The sequence below is a fragment of the Heterodontus francisci genome, chromosome 7 (genome assembly GCF_036365525.1).
Source record: "Heterodontus francisci isolate sHetFra1 chromosome 7, sHetFra1.hap1, whole genome shotgun sequence".
In the NCBI taxonomy this organism is placed as follows: Eukaryota; Metazoa; Chordata; class Chondrichthyes; order Heterodontiformes; family Heterodontidae; genus Heterodontus; species Heterodontus francisci.
Window position 1 is genome coordinate 96,007,164 of NC_090377.1, and position 23,421 is coordinate 96,030,584.

At 40.3% G+C, this 23,421-nt stretch overlaps 1 protein-coding gene across 15 annotated transcripts in view; it reads right to left on the bottom strand.

Annotated features, from left to right (window-relative positions):
- hecw2b (HECT, C2 and WW domain containing E3 ubiquitin protein ligase 2b) overlaps positions 1 to 23,421 on the bottom strand; it is a 431,729-nt gene that overhangs the window by 98,455 nt on the left and 309,853 nt on the right. For all 15 annotated transcript variants that reach the window (XR_010975402.1, XR_010975398.1, XR_010975400.1 and 12 more), the window contains 3 exons: positions 18,094 to 18,228; positions 15,972 to 16,074; positions 14,134 to 14,230 (listed from right to left, as the gene is read on the bottom strand). Coding sequence is in view for 5 of the 15 variants with exons in the window: in XM_068035672.1 (XP_067891773.1) it covers positions 14,134 to 14,230; positions 15,972 to 16,074; positions 18,094 to 18,228 (335 nt within the window). In the remaining 10 variants the exon portion in view is untranslated. The remainder of the gene's footprint in view (positions 1 to 14,133; positions 14,231 to 15,971; positions 16,075 to 18,093; positions 18,229 to 23,421) is intronic.

Consider the following 23,421-nt stretch of genomic DNA (forward strand, 5'->3'; position numbering starts at 1 on the left):
AGATTACTCCTTCTGAGATGTGTAGTGGCAAGATTAAGGATACAATAGTATAGTCTTATATCTTGGCAAGCAATAGAATTATAAGTTAGACAAACTAACAAGAATGAAGAGAAGTAAAAGACCACAGGTTCATAGTAATTCCATTAAGCGTTGAAAATGCAGCAAGAGGGGAACCCGATGTCTTCCTGTCGCCATGGGATATTCTCAATGGCAGGAACCTCAGAAGCGTAACTGCCAACTGACTGGAAGTGGGCAACCAATTAAATCAATTAATTGGCCAACTAGCAGCCACTTCCTGCCCCTGCCAGCATTTTACCAATGTTGGGATGGTCCCCCCGCCACGTGGGGAGACTGCCAAATAAACCATGGCAGCTGGCCAGACTTTGGAACTCTCTACCTCAGAAGGTGGTGGAGGCGGGGACATTGAATATTTTTAAGGCGGAGGTAGATAGATTCTTGTTAGGCAAGGGAATCAAGGGATATCAGGGGTAGATGGGAGTGTGAAATTCGAAACACAAACAGATCAGCCATGATCTTATTGAATGGCGGTGCAGGTATGAGGGGCCGAATGGCCTACTTCTGCTCCAAGTTCATATGTTCATATTGATGAAATTGAATTTGGAGATCCATGGATAAGTACTAGCATTTAAATTGCAAAACTGTACTAAGGGCAGGCTATTGGTTCTAACTGGCATTCTGTTCTCAGAGAGGGACACACTGTTGGATCACATGTCTGTTGTCTTGAAAAAATTCCAAGTGAAACAGTTATTTCCTTCTGCCTCATGGAACAAATGAGACATTCCAGGGTGCCATCAAGAATAGAAGACTCAATGATTGCCAGATTTTGAAATAGTCCAGATACTGGATGCAGGTGTAAATATAATGGAAGGATTAAAAACAGGTAGAATGAGGATGAAAGTGCCTTTCGCACATCTGGCTATTCCAGCAGAAGACAGAATTGGAACAGCAATAATAGGCAAATGAATCCCAGGAATAGTTAATAGTTGCTTCAGGTGTGATCTAAGTAGCATTAAGTGATGAACTGCCCAAAGCGGAGAGGCAAGATCCTCGAAATAATTCTCCTTTAACTGTGCAGTGTTAGATAGTACTTGTACTTCAACATTGTGTGGAACAGATTACCTTATTACCTTGATTAACTAAATAGTGAAGACAAGCTCAAGGTTAAGGAACAGAGAAGTGCTACTTGCTTTTGCCTTGGTGATGACAACACACGGAGGCCACTGAAGAGAATTGTAATTCCAGGCAAAATAGCTGAAGTAAGCCATTTTATAAGTACTGATGTAGTCTCTCGTGAGAAACCTATGCTGTTTGGTAAATATTCTATGAAAAAGGCATAAATAAAACTTGACATGAGCACAATAAGGCACATGTTTGGAAAGTCAGTGGATTTGTAGTACACGCAGTCAGGACATTATGGTATCCCCTTAACTAAATCTGATGTTTCTCATCAGAGTGTTGGACAAGTACTGATGGCATCAAGTGATAAAAAATAGAGAGAGGAAAAAAAGCAAATTGTCTTAAAAGTTACATAGACAATTTGCTCACTCTACCTGTCAAAGGCCAAATCTTGCTAAAAGATGTAAGTGTGATTGATGAGTATACAAGACTAATCGAAGAGATTTGTGAGAAGTGTGAAATCTGTAATAAGTATCAGAGGACACTGCCACATCCTATTCTAAGCCTTCCACTGGCACATGATTTTAACGAGGTAGTTGCCATGGATCTACAGGTATGAGACAAAGACAGAAATATTTTCTTTTTACATTTCGTCAACCTGTCGACCAGATTTAGTCTTTCTAAAATAAAACTTAGTCAAGTAAAAAAGGTTATTATAGACAAAATCATGGTGAAATGGATAGGGACTGGACTTGGGACACCAGCAAAGTTTCTGACAGAAAATAGAGGGGAATTTGCCACTGACAGGTTCAGAGACATGTGTGAAAACATGAATGTCATGGTCATGAATACTGCAGCTAAAAGTTCTTTCAGCAATGGACACTGTGAAAGGAATCATCGGTGATCGGTAAAATGTTGCATAAAATTTTAGCTGATCAACCAGTATGCAAGTTGACAACTGCCTGGGATGGGCGGTTCATACCAAACATTCACTCCTGACACTTAAAGGTATAGTCTCTATCAATTAGTTTCTGGGCGAAATCCCAAATTGCCTTCTGTGCTGTGCGATAGTCCTCCTGTTCTAGAAGGTACTACAATTATTTCCATTCTTTCTGCACATTTCAAAGCTTTGCATGCAGGGAGGCAGGCTTTCATCAAGGCTGAGGTCTTGGACAAAATCTGGAGGGTTCGGAGGCATTGTATAAGACCATCTGAGCCAGAATTTAATTCAAGAGATTTGGTATATTATGAAAGAGAGCACCAGAGTTAATGCAAAGACCATGATAAGGTCAACAGTGCTTATCTAACATGGCAGTCAACCTGTTAAGGTTTATTCCTCATGATTAGTCAGAATTAACTACAGAACCAGCTCTGAGCAGCTGATAGAAGCAAACGAGGTACCTTGTACTTCAAGTGCTCGTGTTTTGTGATGAAGGTCCTGAGAAACAGAATTTATTAGATCAACGGCTAGATAGTGGCAATGTGCGTGGTCACGACACTCAGGACAGAGCTATGACATCCAAAGGCCAATTGCCCTGAGTGGAGTGGGTATTCAGGTGACATATTCCAGAAGGGTCAAGTGAATGGAGGGATGCAACAATTATGGAACGTGCAGGAAAAATTACTGGCAAGTTTAAATATTGGTTGAATGTGCAGAATGTTGGCCAAGAGGTGAGGTCCATAGTCTGACAGAATAGGGTGAAACAGCGGAGAATAAGAAAGCACAGTGCAAGTATTGATAGTGGTTCTGGAAGTGACTCTTGCGTAAGAAAACGATCATGTACTGGAGGAAGACCCTGTGATCATGCAGGAGGGAGATCTTGCAACAGTAGCCCCAATAGACACAGAAGTGCAAGTAGAGGCTGTAGCTTGAATAGATTACACAATGAAATAAAGCCCACAGAACAGTCTCAGAACAGAACTAGAAGCAGAAGTCCTCATGTTTGTGAAGTTTTGGTGGCTGCCAATAAACATGGGGATAAACTAATAAGAGAAGCAAAATAAAGGGAATTTGATAGTTGAAGAGAAATTTGGAGTTTACTCTGAAGCACCAGATAAGGGTTAACCAGCTTTATCACAAAGATGGATTTGTATTGGAAAAGCCCTTGCAGATCAGACTCATAAAGCTAAAGCGAAGCAAGTTGCTAGGGGCTTTGAAAAGCGACTTGAGTGATACAGATATAAAAGCAAATTACTGTGGTTGCTGCAAATCTGAAATAAAAGCAGAAAATGCTGGAAATACTCAGCAAGTCAGGCAGCATCGGTGGACAGAGAAACAGAGTTAATATTTCAGTTGATGATCTTTCATCAACAGGTTGAAATTAGTGAACCAGATGTGTTTTTACAACAATTGACAATGTCTTCATGGTAACCATTAGACCAGCCTTTTTTTAAACTCCAGATTTTTGTTTTATTAATTGAATTCAAATTTCACCATCTGCTGTGGTAGGATTTGAACCCATGTCTCCAGAGCATTAATCTGGGCTCTGGATTGCTAGTCCAGTGACATTACCACCATGCCACCACCTCCCCCAGGTTAATCATGTCAGGTCACCACAGAAATATGATGTTACATCTAATGAAGAAACAGAGCAATTGTAAAACTTGATTGGCCAGTTGAACTAGTTGGGCATTCAGACTAGACCAGAAGCTAGTTTGATGTACTGGAGTTAAGTACTACAATGAGAACACCCTAAAGCAGAAAATATATTAAAGGCAAATAAAACATTGAAGAAATTAATTCTGGATAAATACATACTTAAGTTTCCTTGGTGGCCCAAGGAACATGGCACTAATCATTTTTAGCAATGCTTCACATGTGAATCATCCTGATAGGCATTCTAGAGCAGCTGGTTTCATAATATTTCTAATGTATCAAAATTGGAAATGTTGTCTTTTAGCTTGTGAAGCTAAGAAAAAGGTTGTTAAACATACTTTAACTGCTGAAACACTGCTCCATAGAACCACAGAAAAGTTACGGCACAGAAAGAGGCCATTCATCCCATTGTGTCTGCACCAGCTGAAAAAACTATCCATCCATTCTAATCCCACCTTCTATAAAAGACATGAATGAGTACTGGCTAGGTAAGAATGTTGCAAGTTTTCATTACAAACATGATTATATTTCACTCACTGTTGACATCAAGTCAACATGACTGAGTGGTGTATACCATCTGACTGTCTGATATTTAACTTGGTCACCAAGCAGTTGGGAGGTCCCAATGTATGACGGCCAGGAATGTCAACATTCCACTGATTTCCAGTGCCTCTTTCCCTGCAGATTTTGGTTGTGAAATAGCTGGAGTGCCATCATTAGTTCACTCCCTCTCCCTGGTGTTCTGTGCTCTCTTCTGCAAGGAGGGAAAGAAGAGACCTATGAGTGAGATTAATACAGGTGTTGAATGGATGGATGAACAATATTTGTTGAGGTTGATTGTTGAGGGTGAGGTATGAAATTGCATAAGGATGTGGGTGAGAGTCTGGTGAATGGACAGATGGGGATGTGAAGAAATACATAGCAAGAGAGAGGGATGGATGTACCTGCAAAGTAAATGGGTGAAAAGAGTGATGTGCTGGAGTAGACTTAAGATAAAGTAGCATTGCGCTCAGATTTCCTGCCCTGGTTAGGTCATTAAACCGCTTCCTGCATTGGATCCAGAAGTATGGAACAACGCTTCAGCTGCTGACCTCTTCTGCCTCTCTAACTATGCCTTATTGGTTTCCCCAGCTGGCTTCTTCCTCCCACTGGTAGAGAAGAGTATCTCCTTCCAGATCGTTGCAGAGCACAGCAGCATATCGAGAAAGTCGTCCATGAAGCAGGGTGCTGGCTTTGTCCATCCGGACTGCATTATGACACTTCCAGTTCCCTGACAACCAACTGCAGCTCATTCCACTTGCATCTTTGGTGTGTCCCTTTAAATGCTTGAGTTGTAATTGTATCATGCAGGTCATCATCACGCTCACTACAGTGACTGGACAGAAAACCTGGAACTAAAATGCTGATGACATGATTGCATTAGAAAGCCACGGACAGGCACGCTTAACATATTTCCAAGTTCGTCCCCCTGTATTAAAATCCAGCCACAGATATTTGGCGCTAAAGAGCGTCAGGCTAAATTTTTATCCTCTCTTTTCTCTTTCCAGCTACTGTTATGGATTTCCAGCATTTTGTTTATTTCTAAAATTACAGTTATATTGGTCTGTGTTATTTATAAATTCCTAAATCTTTGCTGAGCTGAAAGCAAAGTGTGTCTGTCTTCCATGATATTTCCATCACACTTCATAAGAATACAGGAAATAGGAGCAGGAGTAGACAATGTGGTCCCTCGAGCCTGCTCCACCATTCTATACAATCATGGCTGATCTTCTGCCTCAACTCCACTTTCCCGTCTGCTCCCCATATCCCTCGATTTCCTGAGAGATCAAAAATCTGTCTATCTCCGCCTTAAATATACTCAACAATGGAGAATCCACAACCCTCTGGGGAGACAATTCCAAAGATTCACAACCCTCTGAGTGAAGAAATTTCTCCTCATCTCAGTCTTAATTGATCGATCCCGTGTGCTAGATTTCCCAGCCAGGGGAAACAACCTCTCAGTGTTACCCTATCATGCCACTTCGGTTTCTTGTATGTTTCAATGAGATCATCTCTCATTCTTCCAAAGCCCAGACAGCAAAGGCCCAACTTAATCAGCCTCTCATCATAGACAACCCTCTCATCACAGGAACCTCTGTTGCTCGGTCAACATCCTGGATCACCCTACCGGATAGTATTGTGAGAGCACTTTCACCACACGGCCTGCAGCAGTTCATGAAGGCCACCTTTTCAGGGGCAGTGAGGGTTGCGAGCAATGCCCATATCCCAATAATGCATAATTTAAAAAGCATACATATTTGTTGCACGAGTGGAGTTCCTTGAAATCTTTTCCACTAATTTTTTTCCCTATTTAAAGAAATAAAATTCAGTTCTACTTAGGAATTGTGCACCAAATGCACTTACTTGAAACCATAGGCTGAGCTGTCTGCTGTTTTTGGCAGTTACCAAGCAAGGATATTCAGAACAAATTGATTGTTCTGGTTTTAAATCTTGTACTTCAAACTATAGTTAAACCAGGTCACAGAGCACAGGACCTGACAAGGCAAATGCTACCCTTGCCTGATGAAATTCTATGAAAGTTAGGAAAGGAACATAGAAATTTGTTTGGTGTCATTATGGGCTTCTAGTTGCAGCATATTGACTAAGTTCGACCTTGTTGTGACATGCAGAATTCTATTCACTTATTTCATTCGAACCTAGAAATGTAATGCCAGCTATAAATTAAAGGCATTTAATAGGAGGAACCAAGAACAAGTTGTGGTGGTGGAAGTTGGGGGATGGGGTTGGGGGTGGGTGGGGAGAGCTGGATAAATGAACAAAAACAAGAAACAATTTTAAAAAACTAAACATTGGACCTATTTAACTTTGCTGTGTCATCTGCCCTGGCATTTTGAGTCATGATGCTCAGGCCATCATGGTGTGAGATAGGATTCACGGACCAGCTGGTTTTTTCCTCCGCGTATGTTTGTAAATTGCAATGTGCTTCATGGGATGGGGTAAGTCATCACAGCAACATTAGCAGCCAAAGGTGGACAATCGCAGTGTTCAATGTTCCAATGTTCAATCTGTTGCACAGATGGAGCTTTGGAAATGGTTCTGGCAGTACTAAACAAACCATCTTCCTCCTCCTTCTTTTGCCTCAGAAATAGACAGTTATATCATGGGGATTCGCATTTTCTATGGAAAATTAAAGCCAGATTCAATTATAATACCACCACAACACTAGATATGAGCATTAGATGATGTGTTGACAATGATTCATTGCATAACTGAGATCTGTCAGCTGTTCTGACCTCGTAACAATGGGATTTAGACATTTTTACAAGAATGGCTGTGGTAAAGATCTGTACTTCAAACCACAAAAGCATGGGATACGATGCAGGAACTAAATGCTAGCATTCAAAAATTAGAATATGCAGGTTGAAGGAATCATGATATAGTAAGCACTATTCAACAAATATAGTTTCTAAACGTTTTTCTTTTCCTTCCAATTTTCTCCCTTTCTAGTTGTTAGCTCCATGGAGGAGCACAGGAGGTCCACATGTGCCATCTAGCTAATCATATTAGTGAGCTGCAGCTGCAACGGTCAGGGATTGGTCCAGATACTTTTTCTCATGAGTAAGAGTAAGATTCCATAGGCAAGCGGTCACATTCTTTGCACAAAACGTGTCTTGTTACAAAGTTAGCTGGGATATAGCATGCCCCTTTTGTTATCAGATAGCCCATAGGAATTCCACCATGTATCATGACAAATAACATTAGTCATGCCAGGCAACTTTTAATCACAGGAAGAGAGTTATTTACAGTGATAAGTAGTATAGATAAATTATTTGAAGTAATCCAACACAGCAGTCTATGTTTTATCACAATGGACTAACCAGAAAGTTAGTCATATAAAATATTTTGCAACAGGCTGTGCAGTACTTGAAATGCAGTCTTGTAAACCAACTGACAAGTTAATTCCTTCAAGGAACAAACACAGTACAGTCATTGGAGGATTACTTTAGGCATATTGCCAACAGAATTGCATTCCATCCCCATGCCTCATTGCCAGATAAAACCAAAGTATCAACATGCAAAACTCATTGGAAAACAGGCTTTACAGGGCCAGTGAAACAAAAGCTCAGATATTGTCAATAATCTACACAAACTATAAACATGAAGAGATATGGCCAGTGGGGAGGGGGGGGGGGGGGGAGGGGGCGGTGGGTGTGGTCGTGTGTGTGTGTGTGTGGTTGGAATACTGCACATAGTCCATTGACACCTGATTTGAAGCAGCTTTAACAGTTGACTGCAGCTGACACAGGAGGCATGCCGATTGGATTTTAATAGCTGACCCTGAGTTTCTTAGATTTCATTTATGCAAAAACTATGCCCATTTCTAATTATTCAACATAAACCTACAGTGAAATATCCTATGAAGGTCATTTACTAACACCAGAACATAATAGCCAGTGTAAATTAAGCACAAATATAGAGCCATCAGTAGGGGTAATAGTGAGTGGGTTGCTACCTCCTTCCCTGTCAACTCTTAGCCACTTGCCTTTGCTGCTCTTCTTTCAATTTCATTGTTATGCAGATCATGGGTATGTCCATTTGTAAAACCATTACAACTGCTTAATCCATCTAAATGCTTGATGGGAGAGGGAGTGGTGGAAAACAGAGGTCCAAAGAACTTCAGGCACTCTAAGACCGGCAAAACATTTTAAGTATATTGCAGCCTCACTGGGGCAGAGCTATGTAAACGAGTGACAGAGGGTTTCAGTGGTGCATTTCTGAAGTGGTACAAGTGATCTAGGAAACTGACACATAGCAACACCAGGATAAAATGGCCATAAATGCATTATGCGTGAATTTCTTTGGATTGAAATGATGCAATGCCGCTGTTGCGCATGAACTTTCCAGACCATTGTTCTTTTTGATGCATTCCACCTTAATAGTGTTATGCAAATGTGTTTTGTTGAAAGACAGTTCTCTTTGGTCCACGGACTGGAGATCTGAATTTATAATTTTGAAGAAATTTAAAAAGAACATTTTTAAAAACAGTGACTGCTGGCAGCTTAAGATGATCACATAGTTCGCAACACTGTAACCTATATTGCAAAGGACTTGGAGGAGGGAATCCAAATGTCTGTACATTTTCCAGCAGGAACCAAGACCCAGGAAGTTTAAAGGAACTATCTGCTCTTTTCAGCAAGCATAGCTGCTAACAGCTATGTTTGAATCACTGAGTGACTGTCATGTAACAAGCCCCTCCTCATCTGTGGTTTTAAGATGGTGTTTTTCTTTGCAGCAGAGGAGAAGAAACTAGACTCTGACATGAGCAGACCCTAAGCGGGGGTCCCTCTCTCTCTCTCTCTCCATTTCAGTTTGAAAGCTTTCAAATCCTGCTTGTTGACTGACCACCTTTGCATACTCCGGCTACAATCAGAAACCCTGTTGGAGGAAATCATCTGCATTGCTATCTCCAAGAAACCCACCGAACCCATCATCTAACTCTTCAAACTAAAAGCCTCAGTACCACTGAATTCAACTAGAAACCAGCTGAATCAACAAACTTCACAGATAGTATACCTTTTTATTTTTACAGACTCTAACTCAACCAATCTTCCTTTTCCCACTCTGTAACCTATTTGTATGTGTGTAAACATCTAGTGTGCATGTGTGAGTGAAAGTTGGCGTGTTATTTATTATTTTAATAGTTCAGTTTAGGTACAATAAAGTTAACCTCTTTTTTTGTTAACTCAAGAAAATCTGTGAGATTGGTTCTTGTTATGATCATAGCAAGTAAGTTATCAAACACCTACTGAATTGGCCAGTACATTCACTTTAAGAAAGAATTAAACCTATTGTGATCAAACATGGAGAGGGAGGAGAGGGAAAAGAGGGAAGCCCTTCGACCCTTCCTCACTTGACCGTAACAAAAGTTTTACAGTCAAAATCTTTACACATTAAGGATATTTTGTTCCCATCCCAGGGATTCTGTAGGTGTCTTGTTATTTAAATAAATTAATTAGTTTTAAATAAGGGTGAGTGTGTTTTTTTAAAACTAAGAGACACAGTAAAGAAAAGTAAAATAGCATGGACATAAATAATCCATTTCATGCCAGTTTGAGTGTCAGTAGCCCAGTCAACTATATGGGAGTGTGACAGCTTAAAACACAATCTATTCCTCACCCAAAGCCATCCATGCACACATCTGCATCACTGGAGCAGAGCAAAAAAATGCTTGCCAATTTTCCCTCCTTAACCCAGGAACACAGGGGTCAATTATAGTACTGCTCCAGCTAAGATCAGATCAAAATGGGGCCTGACCCTGCATTTTTCTTAATCTGCACGGCACAGCTACTCACTATTGGAACTTAATGAGCCATGAAGTGAGTACAACTTTTTTTTTTATTCAAACAAAACTCAATAAATGAAATAAATATTTCATACTAAGGCTGCCTTCCAATTTGTAGTTTAAATTATTTTGAATAAAGAGATTTCACCCATGAAAAGACAAATTTATTCTAAAAAGGTGGCATAATGGGCTTGCCTTTTTTATACCAGGGTATATGATTTTGGAGTGGGAGAAATTGCAAGAGGATATCAATACACAGCCCATTGATAGTTAAAAATGCTTTGCTTGTGTAAAATGTAAAATGAACTGAAAGAATAGCAGTACTAATTCAGCTCCTTCAAGATTGTATAATGTGCGGCAGCTACGAAATAAGACAATTACTGTTGGGAGAACACTACATCTGCTGTTCCATTTAACTAGCATTCAAAAAATATTCTTCCATCAGTCCTTCCACTGATTTTAAAAACACAGCCCACTCATGACCAAGCAGAGGTTTTCACTGCCAACTAAAAACAGAAAAAAAAAAATGCCAAAATGTGCTCCAGAATGGTCAAAACTCTTCACAGTCCAACTGTCTAACTGTATGAATGTATCAAAAGCAGCACCAAGCCTCTTTACTCAAAATATTGTAGTATAGCTACAATGTTCAAACTCATAGATTATGGCACTTAGTTGATTCAATCCACACTGAACTGAATAGATCTCAACTGAACATAGTTTACCAGATGTTGCAAAAATGTGGGCCAATGAGGTGAGATTGCTATTTGCAAATTCATCAGTGAGAAACACATAACATCTCCCATAATGCAGCCCATTATCAGCAAGAAACTATGGGCTGGATTTTGTACTCCCGCCGCAGGGAGCGTCACCAGGCGTGGAACATGGTAGCTGTCCCCCACGGGACCCACACCACCACTCATGTAGCGGGGGCATCATTGGCGATGACGTTCACAGCGTTACCTGATATGGAAGCAGGTGCTGCCGCCATTTGTAAAATGCTGCCAGCCTTGCAGACAGTTAAGCAAAATGCAGAATTGACCCCTTTCCCCACTTCTCAACACAAATACTGCAGAGTTGATCCCTTCCCTCCTTCCCCACCTCGGTGGCACTAGCTTTCCACGGGCGGGGAAGTGAAAGCACGTGAGTGCCGCGTGTCGCACTGAAGATCGGGAACTGAAGGCAAGATCGCTGTGGGTTACATTTAAATTAATACAAACATCTATTTAGCATATGGAAAGCAGGGTCCCATCACAGAGGGAAGGGCTGCCATGGAGCTTCCCTGCCGCTGGGAAGATCGGGCCCAACAATCCCGGCGTCATGTTCTGTTGGGGTCCTGCCACTCCGATTCTCCGTCACCACCGCCACCCTCCCGCCCCCTGCCATGGAATCACTGGAAGTAGATTCATACTTCCATTCTGATGGGTTTCTGGCCTCAGAAATGGTTCTGTAGGGAGGCACCAAGGGCAGGCAATGCACCTTCCACTCAGAGTTCATCACTGTGCACCTCTTATTTATAGACCTACAAAGGCAGATCTAGGAGCAAGTCTTCCACAAACACATTAAACTTCAAAAGGTACATACCTCAGGAAAAACAAAAAAAAAGGTAATGTAGCCTAAAAAGAAACAGAAGTCACTTCGCCATAAAGATTCAGAAGTTCTTCATAAACACATAGTTGAACTGCCAGACCACACTCTGAAATAGGTTCAGATGCTATTAATTTGTGCATTCTTTCATATACTATAGTTTCCCAGCAAATTTGCATGATATAGTGCCATATAAAATATAACAATGACAATACACATTTCATATTTTAAAAATTGAAACAGATTTCTTCTCATGGTTGTGTGCAGCACACGTTTACATTTTCTACATGATGTTACAACTGAAAATATTATAAAAAGGGTTCAGTTTGAGATGATAACTTTTCACAATAAAAGATAAACACTAAATTCTACAGCATTATTCTAGTTATTCTATAAATGTGAAAGCCATTACTAGAACAGTGCACTGCTAAACTGAAAGCTAGCATTAAAGTGACAAAGGGAAAACTCAAAGCAAAAAAAGTCAATCGCATTTTAATCTGGAACTACCATACTTCTACACCAAACTCAGACTCCAAGTTTGATAAAATGCCCAGGACTCAGCAGAGGCCCAGATGTTCAACAGTTAATGGAAAACATCGAGATGGGAAAAAAAACATGTAGCATGAGAGAGCCTGATAGAGAAAGGAGCAAGAGATGACAAAAACATGAAGCATGGTAGAGAGAAAGAGAGTTTGAGGAAAACGTGTGTACAGAGAGAGGGAGGGAGAGAGAAAATTTTAGAAATCTCATTTTAGACATATTCCTTGCATAGCAATAGACACACTATTCCACATATTTTAGTGTAATCCATTTTTGTTGACAGATATGTGACAATATTGATAATGGAAGAAGCACAGCTGAGGTAGACTGTGTAATGAAGAACATATTTCTGCTTCTCTTAAACAGAAGCTTGTCTGATGGTCTCAGTTTATCACAGTTAAATGTAATGATTACAGAATATTTCATTGTAGATTTCCAATTATGCTAGGAAATCTTAAACACAGCTGTTGAAGATACTTCTAAATGTTAATCTTACCTAATATAGTGCACCAATAAAATAAATAAACTCCAGGTTGTATAACAAGACCCCAAAAATGTGATTACCATTGATTGAAACAAGCCAAGTCCCTAAGTGTTTGTTTGCCTCTTTCCTCATGAATAGCAATTTGTTAAGGTGAGTTGGTCTGGAATGGTTGCCATCTAGGCTCACATTGCCTTAATTATCAAATTCAAAATTCATACTGGCTGGCAAGCCAGCATCTCTCAATTGTTACCCAGCCAATGGAAGGTGCAGGTAGAACTTGTGAGGCACAGGCATACCATCCAGCAGCCTGTGGGAATGTAACTGCTCTGCTATGATCTCATGATAAGTATTTTGGTAGCAAGTGTACATGGCATGCCTTAAAATAACTTTTTAAAGCTGCAAAAGCAGATTTAGCGAAGTCTTTCCAAACAGCACTCTTAATGATATGGAGATGCTTTTGTTTAATATTTCACAATCTGCTGATTGCATCAAGTTGTGTTGTCATATGATGAGGACATTTGAAAAGGAAATATGAAATGTGCATATAATGGAGGGAGTAATTAGTCACCATTTATTTAAAGGATCCAGTCATTGCAAGGCAGTTATAAACAAGTGTGCATCGCATGGACATCTGAGAATAAACCTGAAAATAAACCGTATTTTTGTACAGGTCACTGGTGAGGCCAAGTTTAGGATATTATATGCAAAATTAGCCAACCTTCAAAAAGGACAAAGGTGACTGAGTGAAATATGATCAACTTTTAAAATGCTGAGGGAAAGATTATGGGGATGCAAGCAAGTTACTTACGTGCAGAGAATTAGAGAACCCGAGCATAAAATTAACAAGATTAAACATGACTCAGGATTAGAAGGAATTCTTCAATTTTTTTTAATATTGAGAAACTCAGGATATATCTAACAAATTACAACTAATGCAGTCAATGGCCTGCTGATTAACACTTTTTAAAAGGAGTTGTAAATGTAGCTGGTTAGGAACAGAATTGAAGTTAAAAATAAATTGAAATGATTGAATGCTGTGTGGGATATAATGGTTCCTGATGAGACAATAGAAATGTCAAGGAAAGCAACCAAAGTTGAATAATGTATTAATTAATAATGATAAGGTACTACAGATATTTGCATTTTGCTCATTAACTTTTTGGGATGAAACTTTGCAACACCTTTCCTCAGGAAATGCATTGGGTAGATTCCATAAGCGAGTGTTTTGTATATGTTTCGTGAAAAGGAAGAGCTGGATGTGCTGAATGACTTTTTTCTGCTTTCTTAAGTTCTTAATAAGTCTCGCATAACTTTAAATGTTTAGCCTGGAGAATTCCTATTAAACATTGCAGTACAGATGCAGGATCTAAAATATTGAGGGTAACTGTACAGAAAAAATGTACAGCACCACACAAACAGCACCACCACTTGGACAATCAATGGGATTACCTGAGTGAATGATTCCTGATAAGGTCTGGCTGGCGCTCTTGAAGAATTTCAAAGATGTTTGGTTGACGCAGAAATGCTACAATTTTATCATTGTAAGCTGAAAACAACAGAATATCTCATCAGGACAAGGATTATAAAAATGAAGAATGCTGAATGGATCTGTACATTGGAGTTTTTGAAATGACCCAACAATTAAGAGATTGATTCATACAATCTACTCAAAAGTAAAAATATAACTTTTATTGAAACATGTTGTCTGAAGACATGCTAACAAAAGTTAAGATTAATGTAATGCTGGATGGTCCCTCTCCTCCTCTGACTTTCTGCTCCTGTCCACACACAATTCTCCAAGCGAAAGGGAGGTTTGGCTCTCACAAGCAGGAGAGAATCTCTATTATCTGCCCTTGGATTTTCCCTCTGTGAAAGAAGTGCTTCCCCTGATGCCCTGGAAATATCTGGAACTCACCATGTAGGAGTGACAGATCCAAACTCATGTCCTACCATTCTGAGTTGCAGACCATAACCCTGTGCCTACAATACTGAGCAGTCTGTACAGTATACCGCACTTCATTAGCCTGATAGCACTCTTGTACTAGGCAGTTAATGGATAACTTACATTCACTTACATCCAAAAATGGCAAGTTATGCAGCAACCAAATAGTTGTCATCTAACCCAAATATTTTAAAACCATAGGTTCATGGAACAAAAATATAATGAAAGAAATTTTGCCTCATTATTAAATGGAAGTAACTGCAAAGAGCTCACAGCTGTGAAGATTTTGGAGCAGACTGCTCCAGAACGCAACCAGTGAAATCAATATTTCCTCTTTAATAACTAGGATTGTTGGAGTGTGAAAGACAAGTGTTATAGGCTAGTTTATTCACTACTTATTCATCAAGAACAGTGAAAGCATAAACAAATTCTGAAAGCAACTCAACAAAGTAACATTTTAGAATGTGGGTGCTTATCTGGACATTGCCAACAAATCAAATTTGCAAACTAATCTTCAGATTTCGGTTATGGCAGACAACGCTCATTAGATTTTGTGGATATAATAGGTATCAGGAAACTCCAGAATTAGTAATATTCTTAAGAATGCGGATAGATCATTTGACTCCACATAAATGAATCAGAACAAATTCTCCTGTTTCTCAACGAAACACAAACTAGCGGAAAGAAACTGACAGCAACTTCATGTAAATAGGGTTATTGGCTGATGAACAGTAGGAAAAGAGTCCCTTTCATTTACACAAGAACTTTGAAACACACAAAAAAATAGTTTGAAAAAAATCAGATAAGTTGTGTAAAGTGGCAAATAATTATGGGTAAGACTGAAGTTGTTCCATGAATCTCAGAATTCAAAGCCATGTGTGCTCTTGCTGTTCAATACACTGCTGGAACCCCTCAGGCAACTTGCTGCCACCAGGTGCTGAGAAGCAGCAGCAGCAGCTGTGTAGAACAGATGTTTTAATGGAGAAAAATGTAAATACAATAAGTAGCATATGCTGACCAATAGTTGTCTCCATATGAATGCAGGAATGCTTTAATGCTGCTGCCAAAGTATTTGCTCACTATCAAGGAAGCCAATTTGAGGCCTGAGTGATATTATAGGAATCCTTAAAGGTAAAGTACTACAGTGCATATTCAGGTAAAATACATTTAAATTGAATAAAAATTTTCATATTTTAACAAGCAGTATAATAAAAGATATTTAGAAGTAGTTGGATTGTGTTTCTTGCTTCAATAGTTGAGGCTGAGGTCAGGCTCATTCTTGTAGCACTCCTTAAAACCATCAGCCAGACAACTTAGCACCTTGTAAGCAGAAGAAATAACTTACCCACTGGCACCAGGTCCTGATTGTGGTTTCGACTACTGGTGCCAAATGTGCTGGATGGTCTGGGCATAACTGGGGGCCCAGGATGACGTGAGTCATCTGCCACCTAGCAGAAATAATAAGCTATTTAGTGTTTGAGGAACGAGATGCTACATTCACAGCAGACATTTGTGGTTATCATTTTCAGAATTAGCTAAATGTATTATAATGATCTGAATATGTACTTTACATTTTCCCAGATTAAATGCAAAGTATTTTGCAGTTTCTCCCTCAATCCACTTCTTTTCTTGACTGCCTATTCCCTGGCCTCATCCACAAGATGACAACTCCACTTCCATTATCCTTTTTTCATTGGGAAACCTCTTGGCCTTCACACAGTGGGCTGAATTTTATCAGCGCGCCACACTCTGTGGCAGCCGCTGTGAAGGTGGCAGCCTTCTGACATGGAAGTGCCTCCGCACAGCCCCCGCTATATTACACGGGGGGTGATGATTTAAATGGAGCGTCTGCCCCTAATGACGTAAAGGGAGTGGCCGCAGGCGCTGGAGCCATTTTTAAAGGGCTTCAAGCCCTTCAGAGGCATTTAAATTTTTAAAGGCCCCAGTCTCCGGGACATAAAATAAAATTTTAATATAACTTTAAATCCCCTCTCCCACCACCACCCCCCCCACAATGGGTAATCTATATATATCTCCTCCCAGAAAAAAAACTTTTATTTATATCCCGAACATCCCCCCCCGAAATTTATTCCCTTTGACCCTCAACCCCTTCCCACCATCCCTGCAACCAATAGGGATAGTTTTCCCTGCTCCCACCCCGCCCTGATAGTTTTATTCTTCCCCCCTCCCCACCAGTGTCTCGCCTCAAGTTCCGAAGGCGTGCGAGTGGCCATAAAATCGGCGTGGGACAGCCGACGGCATCAGGTAAGTTCATTAGTATGTTAATGTGCCTAATTTTAATATTTTAATGAAGGCCCTGCCTCCAGATGGCGGGGTGGCTGCACCAAGGCCTCGCCGCTGCCGCCGGAAAAATGCGGTGAGGCCTTCTCGATATCGGGGGTCATGGCGGCTCTCTGCCGGCAGAATTTTACGGACCCCCCCCCCCACCCACTACGGCCCCTGGCGTCAAGGGGCTGGTAAAATTCAGCCCAGTATCTCTCCACAGTGCCATGGGAAAAATCGGCATCTTATTGCATGATTGTGCACTTGAACCAGTGCCCTACAATCACGTGAATCAGCTGATTTTGGCTCCAGCATACTAAGCAGCCACACCAGAGTCCAGTGTCTGATTTAGTTTTAGAATCACTGATTTTCAAGCTTATTTGAAAGGTAAGTTGTCCTATCTGAAAAAATAAATTATATAAATCTATTCATAATAAAGCTCAGTGCCTTATGTACAAAACGCAAACTTTCCAAACAAGATTGAGAAAAAGTGTTGTTCAAAATAGAATCCAAGGGTCTCAGTTTAAATATTTCTTATTATTAATTGCCTTGCCTGAGGAAGGATATACTTGCCATAGAGGGAGTGCAGCAGAGGTTCACCAGACTGATTCCTGGGACGGTGGGATTGTCCTATGAGGAAAAATTGAGGAGACTGGGCCTATATTCTCTGGAGTTTAGAAGAGTGAGAGGCGATCTCACAGAAACGTAAAAAATTCTTAAAAGGACAGACAGGGTAGATGCAGAAAGGATGTTTCCCCTGGCTGTGGTGTCTAAAACCAAGGGACACAATCTCAGAATAAAGGGCGAGCCATTTAGGACTGAGATGAGGAGGAACTTCTTCACTCAGAGGGTGAATCTTTGGAATTTTCTGCCCCAGAGGATGGTGGAAGCTCAGTCACTGAGCAAGTTCAAGACAGAGAGCGATAGATTTCGAATTGCTAATGACATCAAGGGATAGTGGGCTAGGGCAGGCATATGGCATTGAGGCAGACGATCAGCCATGATCTAGAATGGTGGAGCAGGCTCAAAGGGCTGAATGGCCTACTCCTGCTCTTATGTTCCTATGTTTGCATCTTATATAAGGTGGACTGTATTCTGATAATTCAATTAACATCAGAGCATACCAATGTAATTCCAGATTATTGTCCATCAAAGAAGGCAAATCAATGGTTACTAGTACCTACCTCACCAGCACTGTGGCTGCGCTGCCTTTGCAAGTGCTGCCGATGAACTAATGCTATTGAGGGCCTAGCGGTCTGAAGAGGAAGTCGTGGGTCTATGAAAGTAGTGCTGCGGGAATTGTGATCAACAAAAAAGGGCTGGAAAAGGACAAATGAAATCAACACTAAATTACACAAGGTGCTTGCAACTATACACTCTACAGAAAGCTCTAAGTTTAATTTTAAATGTCACAACAGAATGTTCAATCATAGGGCTTGACAATATAAAGATCTCATTGTCTATCAAACTGATCTTCAAATTTAGCTGAGTAACCCTCGAGGCCCTTCAGCACACAATGGATTTTCACCATCCAACTTTGTCAGTGATAAGAGCATACTACCCAATTCATCAAAATTCAGCCAAACCCATGACTTCTCCCTCATACCCAAAGCAGCTCTTCTCAGGATAGAAATAAACACAATTAGAATTATTTACACTGTGAATGAACAGTTGTAAGAAAGCTTTGTACCATGTAGTTGATCCGAATATATGTCAAATAGCTTTATTAGAAGTCTCAGTGCAATACATCAATACTCAATATATCCTCATCAAACTAATTAATTGCCGGGTGCAATGCAAAGGCCCAACATTTAACTATATCATAATAAAATGTGATTGACAGTTTTAATTAATTTAAGATTGATGACAACTATCACAAAGTTAACCCTCAGATAGTAAAATCTAGTTGTCTTAGCCCATTTCACATTTCACTTTGAGTAGACCTTAGCATCTGCTACTAGAGAATAGCTTGGCAGTCGACTGATTACCAGTTTAGATTAAGTAGTTTGTAAGAATACTATGTATAATATTAGTTCATGTAATTCATAGGGACCAGCAATGTAGACCTCAAATTTGCTGAGCACAGCAGATCCAGACTTTTTAGCAGTTTGTGTTGGGCTGCTGGAGAATGAAAAGAATCTGACACTGAGCTAAGGACGGGAGAAACTTTTGATCATGGAAAAGCAGAAACAAGCAGTCCTCAGTTTTCTCATCAAATCACTAAACTTATGGGTAAAAGTTCCAAATTCTGAAAACTCAACGCAAATGCAGTTAAATTACTTATAAGAAAAAAAAAAGATTCATGTTTATACAGCGCTTTTCATGACCACTGGACGTCTCAGAATAATTTTGAAGTTAGTCAGAGATAGAATCTGTGGTTGAAAAGCTTGTTTTTTTTTTAAGACACTAACTGAGAGGGAAAGTAAAATTGAAACAGAAACTAGAACTGAAACAGAAACTGAAAACAAAACAGAAACAAAGCTGGAAAAACAATTTCAGGTTTTTGGGGAAACTGACACTGGTTAGAACCAGATAAAAGGAGGCACTGTCCTCCCCAGATCAGGCAGATCAGACAGGAGTGGAGCGCCGGTAAGCAGAAGGAAGTGAAGACTGAATTCAGAAGCTGTTTCTGTTATTTAAAGTAGCCTACTTAATAGACACGGGCTTTCAGTGTACAGGTTGTCACTAAAGGACTTGGATAAATGGAAGACTGGTAAATCCACGCCATCAACAGTGTTGTGAGCAAAGCTGAGGAGGTTCTGGAGAAGTGTGCCTTGTGGTGAAGACTGTACCCACAGAGTTCGGATTGAGAGGGAACTGCTGTCAGAAGAACAATGGCTAAATCCTAGAAGAAGCCAAAAATCTACCTGAGGAACTTCAGAGTTGTGAAGAACTATGTGACTGTAATTGCTGCCACGTATACGGGCAGACTGCCCAGTGAAATCATAAGATTTGTTGTATCTGACAGTTAAGGTGTAATTTGTAATATATATATTGACCATGATCTGTCTGTTGTTTCATGTTTAATTTATGTTGGTTTTGGTTGGAGTGTTAAAGCAAAATTTATAAAAGTAAAATCTTGCCCATTTGGTTTGGTTTCCTAAATTAGGGTCAATCGGTGGATTTGATTCTTCATGTTTGTTGGCAGTCTCCACAAGGATCATAACAAAATCAGGGCTCATCCGGGGTCAGATCATCCCCAATTAGATGGTAGAACAGGTTCACTGGAATTTTCCAGAGTTTTAAGAAACAAGATTTCACATTTACTTTGGCTGTGTTCAGTGTGAACTCAACATGAGTATCATCAATGTACAGGAACTTGTTAAGAGGGATAATTTGATTCTCAGTATATTGCAGTAGTTGAAAAAGGTCGATTTGGTCACGATATCAGCACATGTGGGGGTTCGTGTAAGCCCAGGGACAAGAAAGTGGAGATATTCGAAGAATTGGTTCCTTAAAAGGATGTTTCAACTAGTATTCCAATAGAACGAGCCAAAATTGAGTTAGAGAAGATAAGATTGGAAAGAGAAAAAGAAAGACAAGACAATATGAAGTGAGAAAACTTGAATTTGAACTAGAGGATAAAACTGGATAGGGAAAAGAAAGAAAAAGAACGAGAACAAGAAATGCAAAAATTGGCATTAGACCATGAAGTGAAAATGGAAAGGCTCAAAGCCAGTGGGCATGCACTAGGGGTGAAAATTGAGGATGACCCAGATGAAACTCATCGTAGTTTTGAATTGGTAAAGAATATATGCTTGATACCTACATTTAGTGAAGAGAGAATGGAAATGTACTTTGTATCATTTGAGAAAATTGCCATTAATATGGAGTGGCCTAAATCATCTTGGCCAATGCTCCTACAGCGTTTTCGTAGGGAAAGCTTTGGAGGTGTAGTCATTTCTTTCACAAGTCTATGACAGAGTAAAGACTGCTGTTCTCAATGCCTATGAGTTGGTACCAGAGGCCAACAGATAAAAATTTAGGAATTTAAAAAAGAAACAGAGCCAGACATATATGGAATTTGCTAAGGAGGAGGAAATGTTGATTGACAGGTGGTATAGATCGATGAAGATTGCACAAGATTTTGAGAACCTTAGGGAAGTAATTCTGTTGGAAAAATGCAAAAATAGTGTTCCTTCAGGAATAAGGTCCCACCTGGGAGAACATAAAGTTGGTAAAATAATGGATGCTGCAGTAATGGCAGATGATTATGAATTGACCCACAAAAGTAGTAGTTACTGCCTCAGTTTGGAACCTTTCAGAGAAGTTGGAGAGATAGGAAGGTTGATAATGAAAAGAGATCTGGTTCTAGTGAGAAAGATGACAAATGTAAAAAAACAGACACACCTCAGGTTAATAAAAAAGGAGGCCAGGAAGAAACGTTTGGCTTGAGGGAACCAACATGCTAATTCTGTCATAAGAAAGGACATTTGAAGAATGAGTGTTAGAAGTGGAAAAACAAGCCTGTTGCATGTGTACAGTCGAAGGGTATTTCCACAGAAGATAATGTCCTAGTGGGTGACATTTCTCCCACGTTCACTGATAGAATGAATCAGTTTGCAGAGAACTATAGAAGATTTCTGCTTGAGGATAAGGTATCCCCACAGCAGGCTGGTGAAGTAGGCAAGTCAATTGTCATCCTTTGAGATATAAGGCGGCACAGTCACTGATGTTGGCAGGTGACATGAATTTCTTCCCCTGGTAGTTTGCCGAATGTGAAGGTGTTAATCCAAGGGATAGACAGAACCTATATAGTACGCTTATACAGGGTTTATTTAAAATGTGACTTGGTCATTGGTCCTGTTACTGTTGGGGTTGTTCCTAGTTTGCCCGTTGCAGTGGTAGACTTTCTGCCAGGAAGTGACTTCACTGGGGATAAAGCAGTGGCGTCTACAGTAGTTTCAGAAAAGTTGGGTGAGGTTGCTGGAACTGAGGTTTTACAGGAAGATTTTCCCAGAATATTCCCACACTGTGTTGTGACTAGATCCTAGGCTCAAAGGGTTAAACAAGATGAGATGGATTCAGCTGTTGTGGAGGATAATTTGGGTGTTCGGTTGGGTCAGACATTTTTCAAAGATGAGGATGGTGGTATTAAAGGCTCCAAGGCTAGCAATGGTGAGTTGTTTAGCAGATCCTCTTTGATTGAGACACAACAGGCAGACCCGGAATTGAGAAGCTTGTCTCAGATGGCATGTTCTGAGGGAGAGGCTTAAAAGGTCCCCGAGTGTTATTATGTCACGAATGACATTCTGTTGAGAAAGTGGAGACCTTCCCAGAGGCTTGCTGATGAGGATTGGGCTGTAGTCCATCAAATTGTTGTCCCTCCTTGCTACTGCAGTGAAACTTTGAGAATTGCTGATGAGATACCAGATGCAGGTCATTTGGTTGTTCGGAAGACACAAGCTAGGGTAATGATGCTGAAGTTTCACAGGGATGTCAGATGATTGGGAAGCCACAGCCTTTGATTAAGCCAGCCCCATTAATACCGATACTTACATCTGAAGAACCATTTAGTAAGGTCCTTGTGGATTGTATAGGTGTAGCATAGGTGGTAGAAAATGTAAATGGTGACACTGGTGCACATAATACACCAGATGATGAGAGTCTGAGACTGAGTATTCCCAGATTGAACTTCCTGTGGTGAAGCTGGCGAACACAGAGGTGTTGGAGGGTCTGGAAGAGGTGCTACAACATCTACCTGAGCACCAGAAGACAGACAAAATTGACTTATTGAGGGAGTATAAGCTGGCATGTGCAGATAAGCCAGGTCGCACCTCTCTGGCTATTCATGAGGTTGATATAGGGGAAGCTAAACAAAGTAAACAAAACCCCTACTGACTCAATCCTAGTAAATTGGCCAAAGTCAGAAAGGAGGTTCAGTACATGTTGAATAAAGGTACAAAGTAGTTGGAATTCTCCTGTTGTTTAAAACCAGATGGTTCTCAAAGGTTCTGTATAGATTACCAAAAGGTTAATGCGGTAACTAAGGTGGACTCCTATCGGATCCCAAGGCTTGAGGATTGTATTGATAGGGTGGGGAACTCGGCTTTTGTTAGCAAGATTGATTTGCTTAAGGGATATTGGCAAGTCCTCTTGTCTGACCAAGCTAAAGAAATATCTGCTTTTGTGACACCAGATGGTCTGTTCCAGTGTAAAGTCCTGCCATTTGGTATGAAAAATGCACCAGCTACATTTCAAGGATTAACCAATCAAGGTATTTCCAGATTGAATCATTGTGTTGTGTACATTGATGACCTTTTGGTATACAGCGACACTTGGATTGATCCTGTCAGACATTTGAGAGCTTTATTTGACAGGTTGGCCAAAGCCACCATCGTCATAAACCTGGCAAAGAGCGAATTTGCCAAGGCCAAAGTCACTTATTTTGGACATATCGTAGGTCAAGGTCAAGTATTACTATGAGAGGCCAAGGTTCAGGCAATAACAGATTCTCCTGTACCCAAGACAAAGAAAGAAGCGTTAAGGTTTCTGGGTATGTGTGGGTTCTA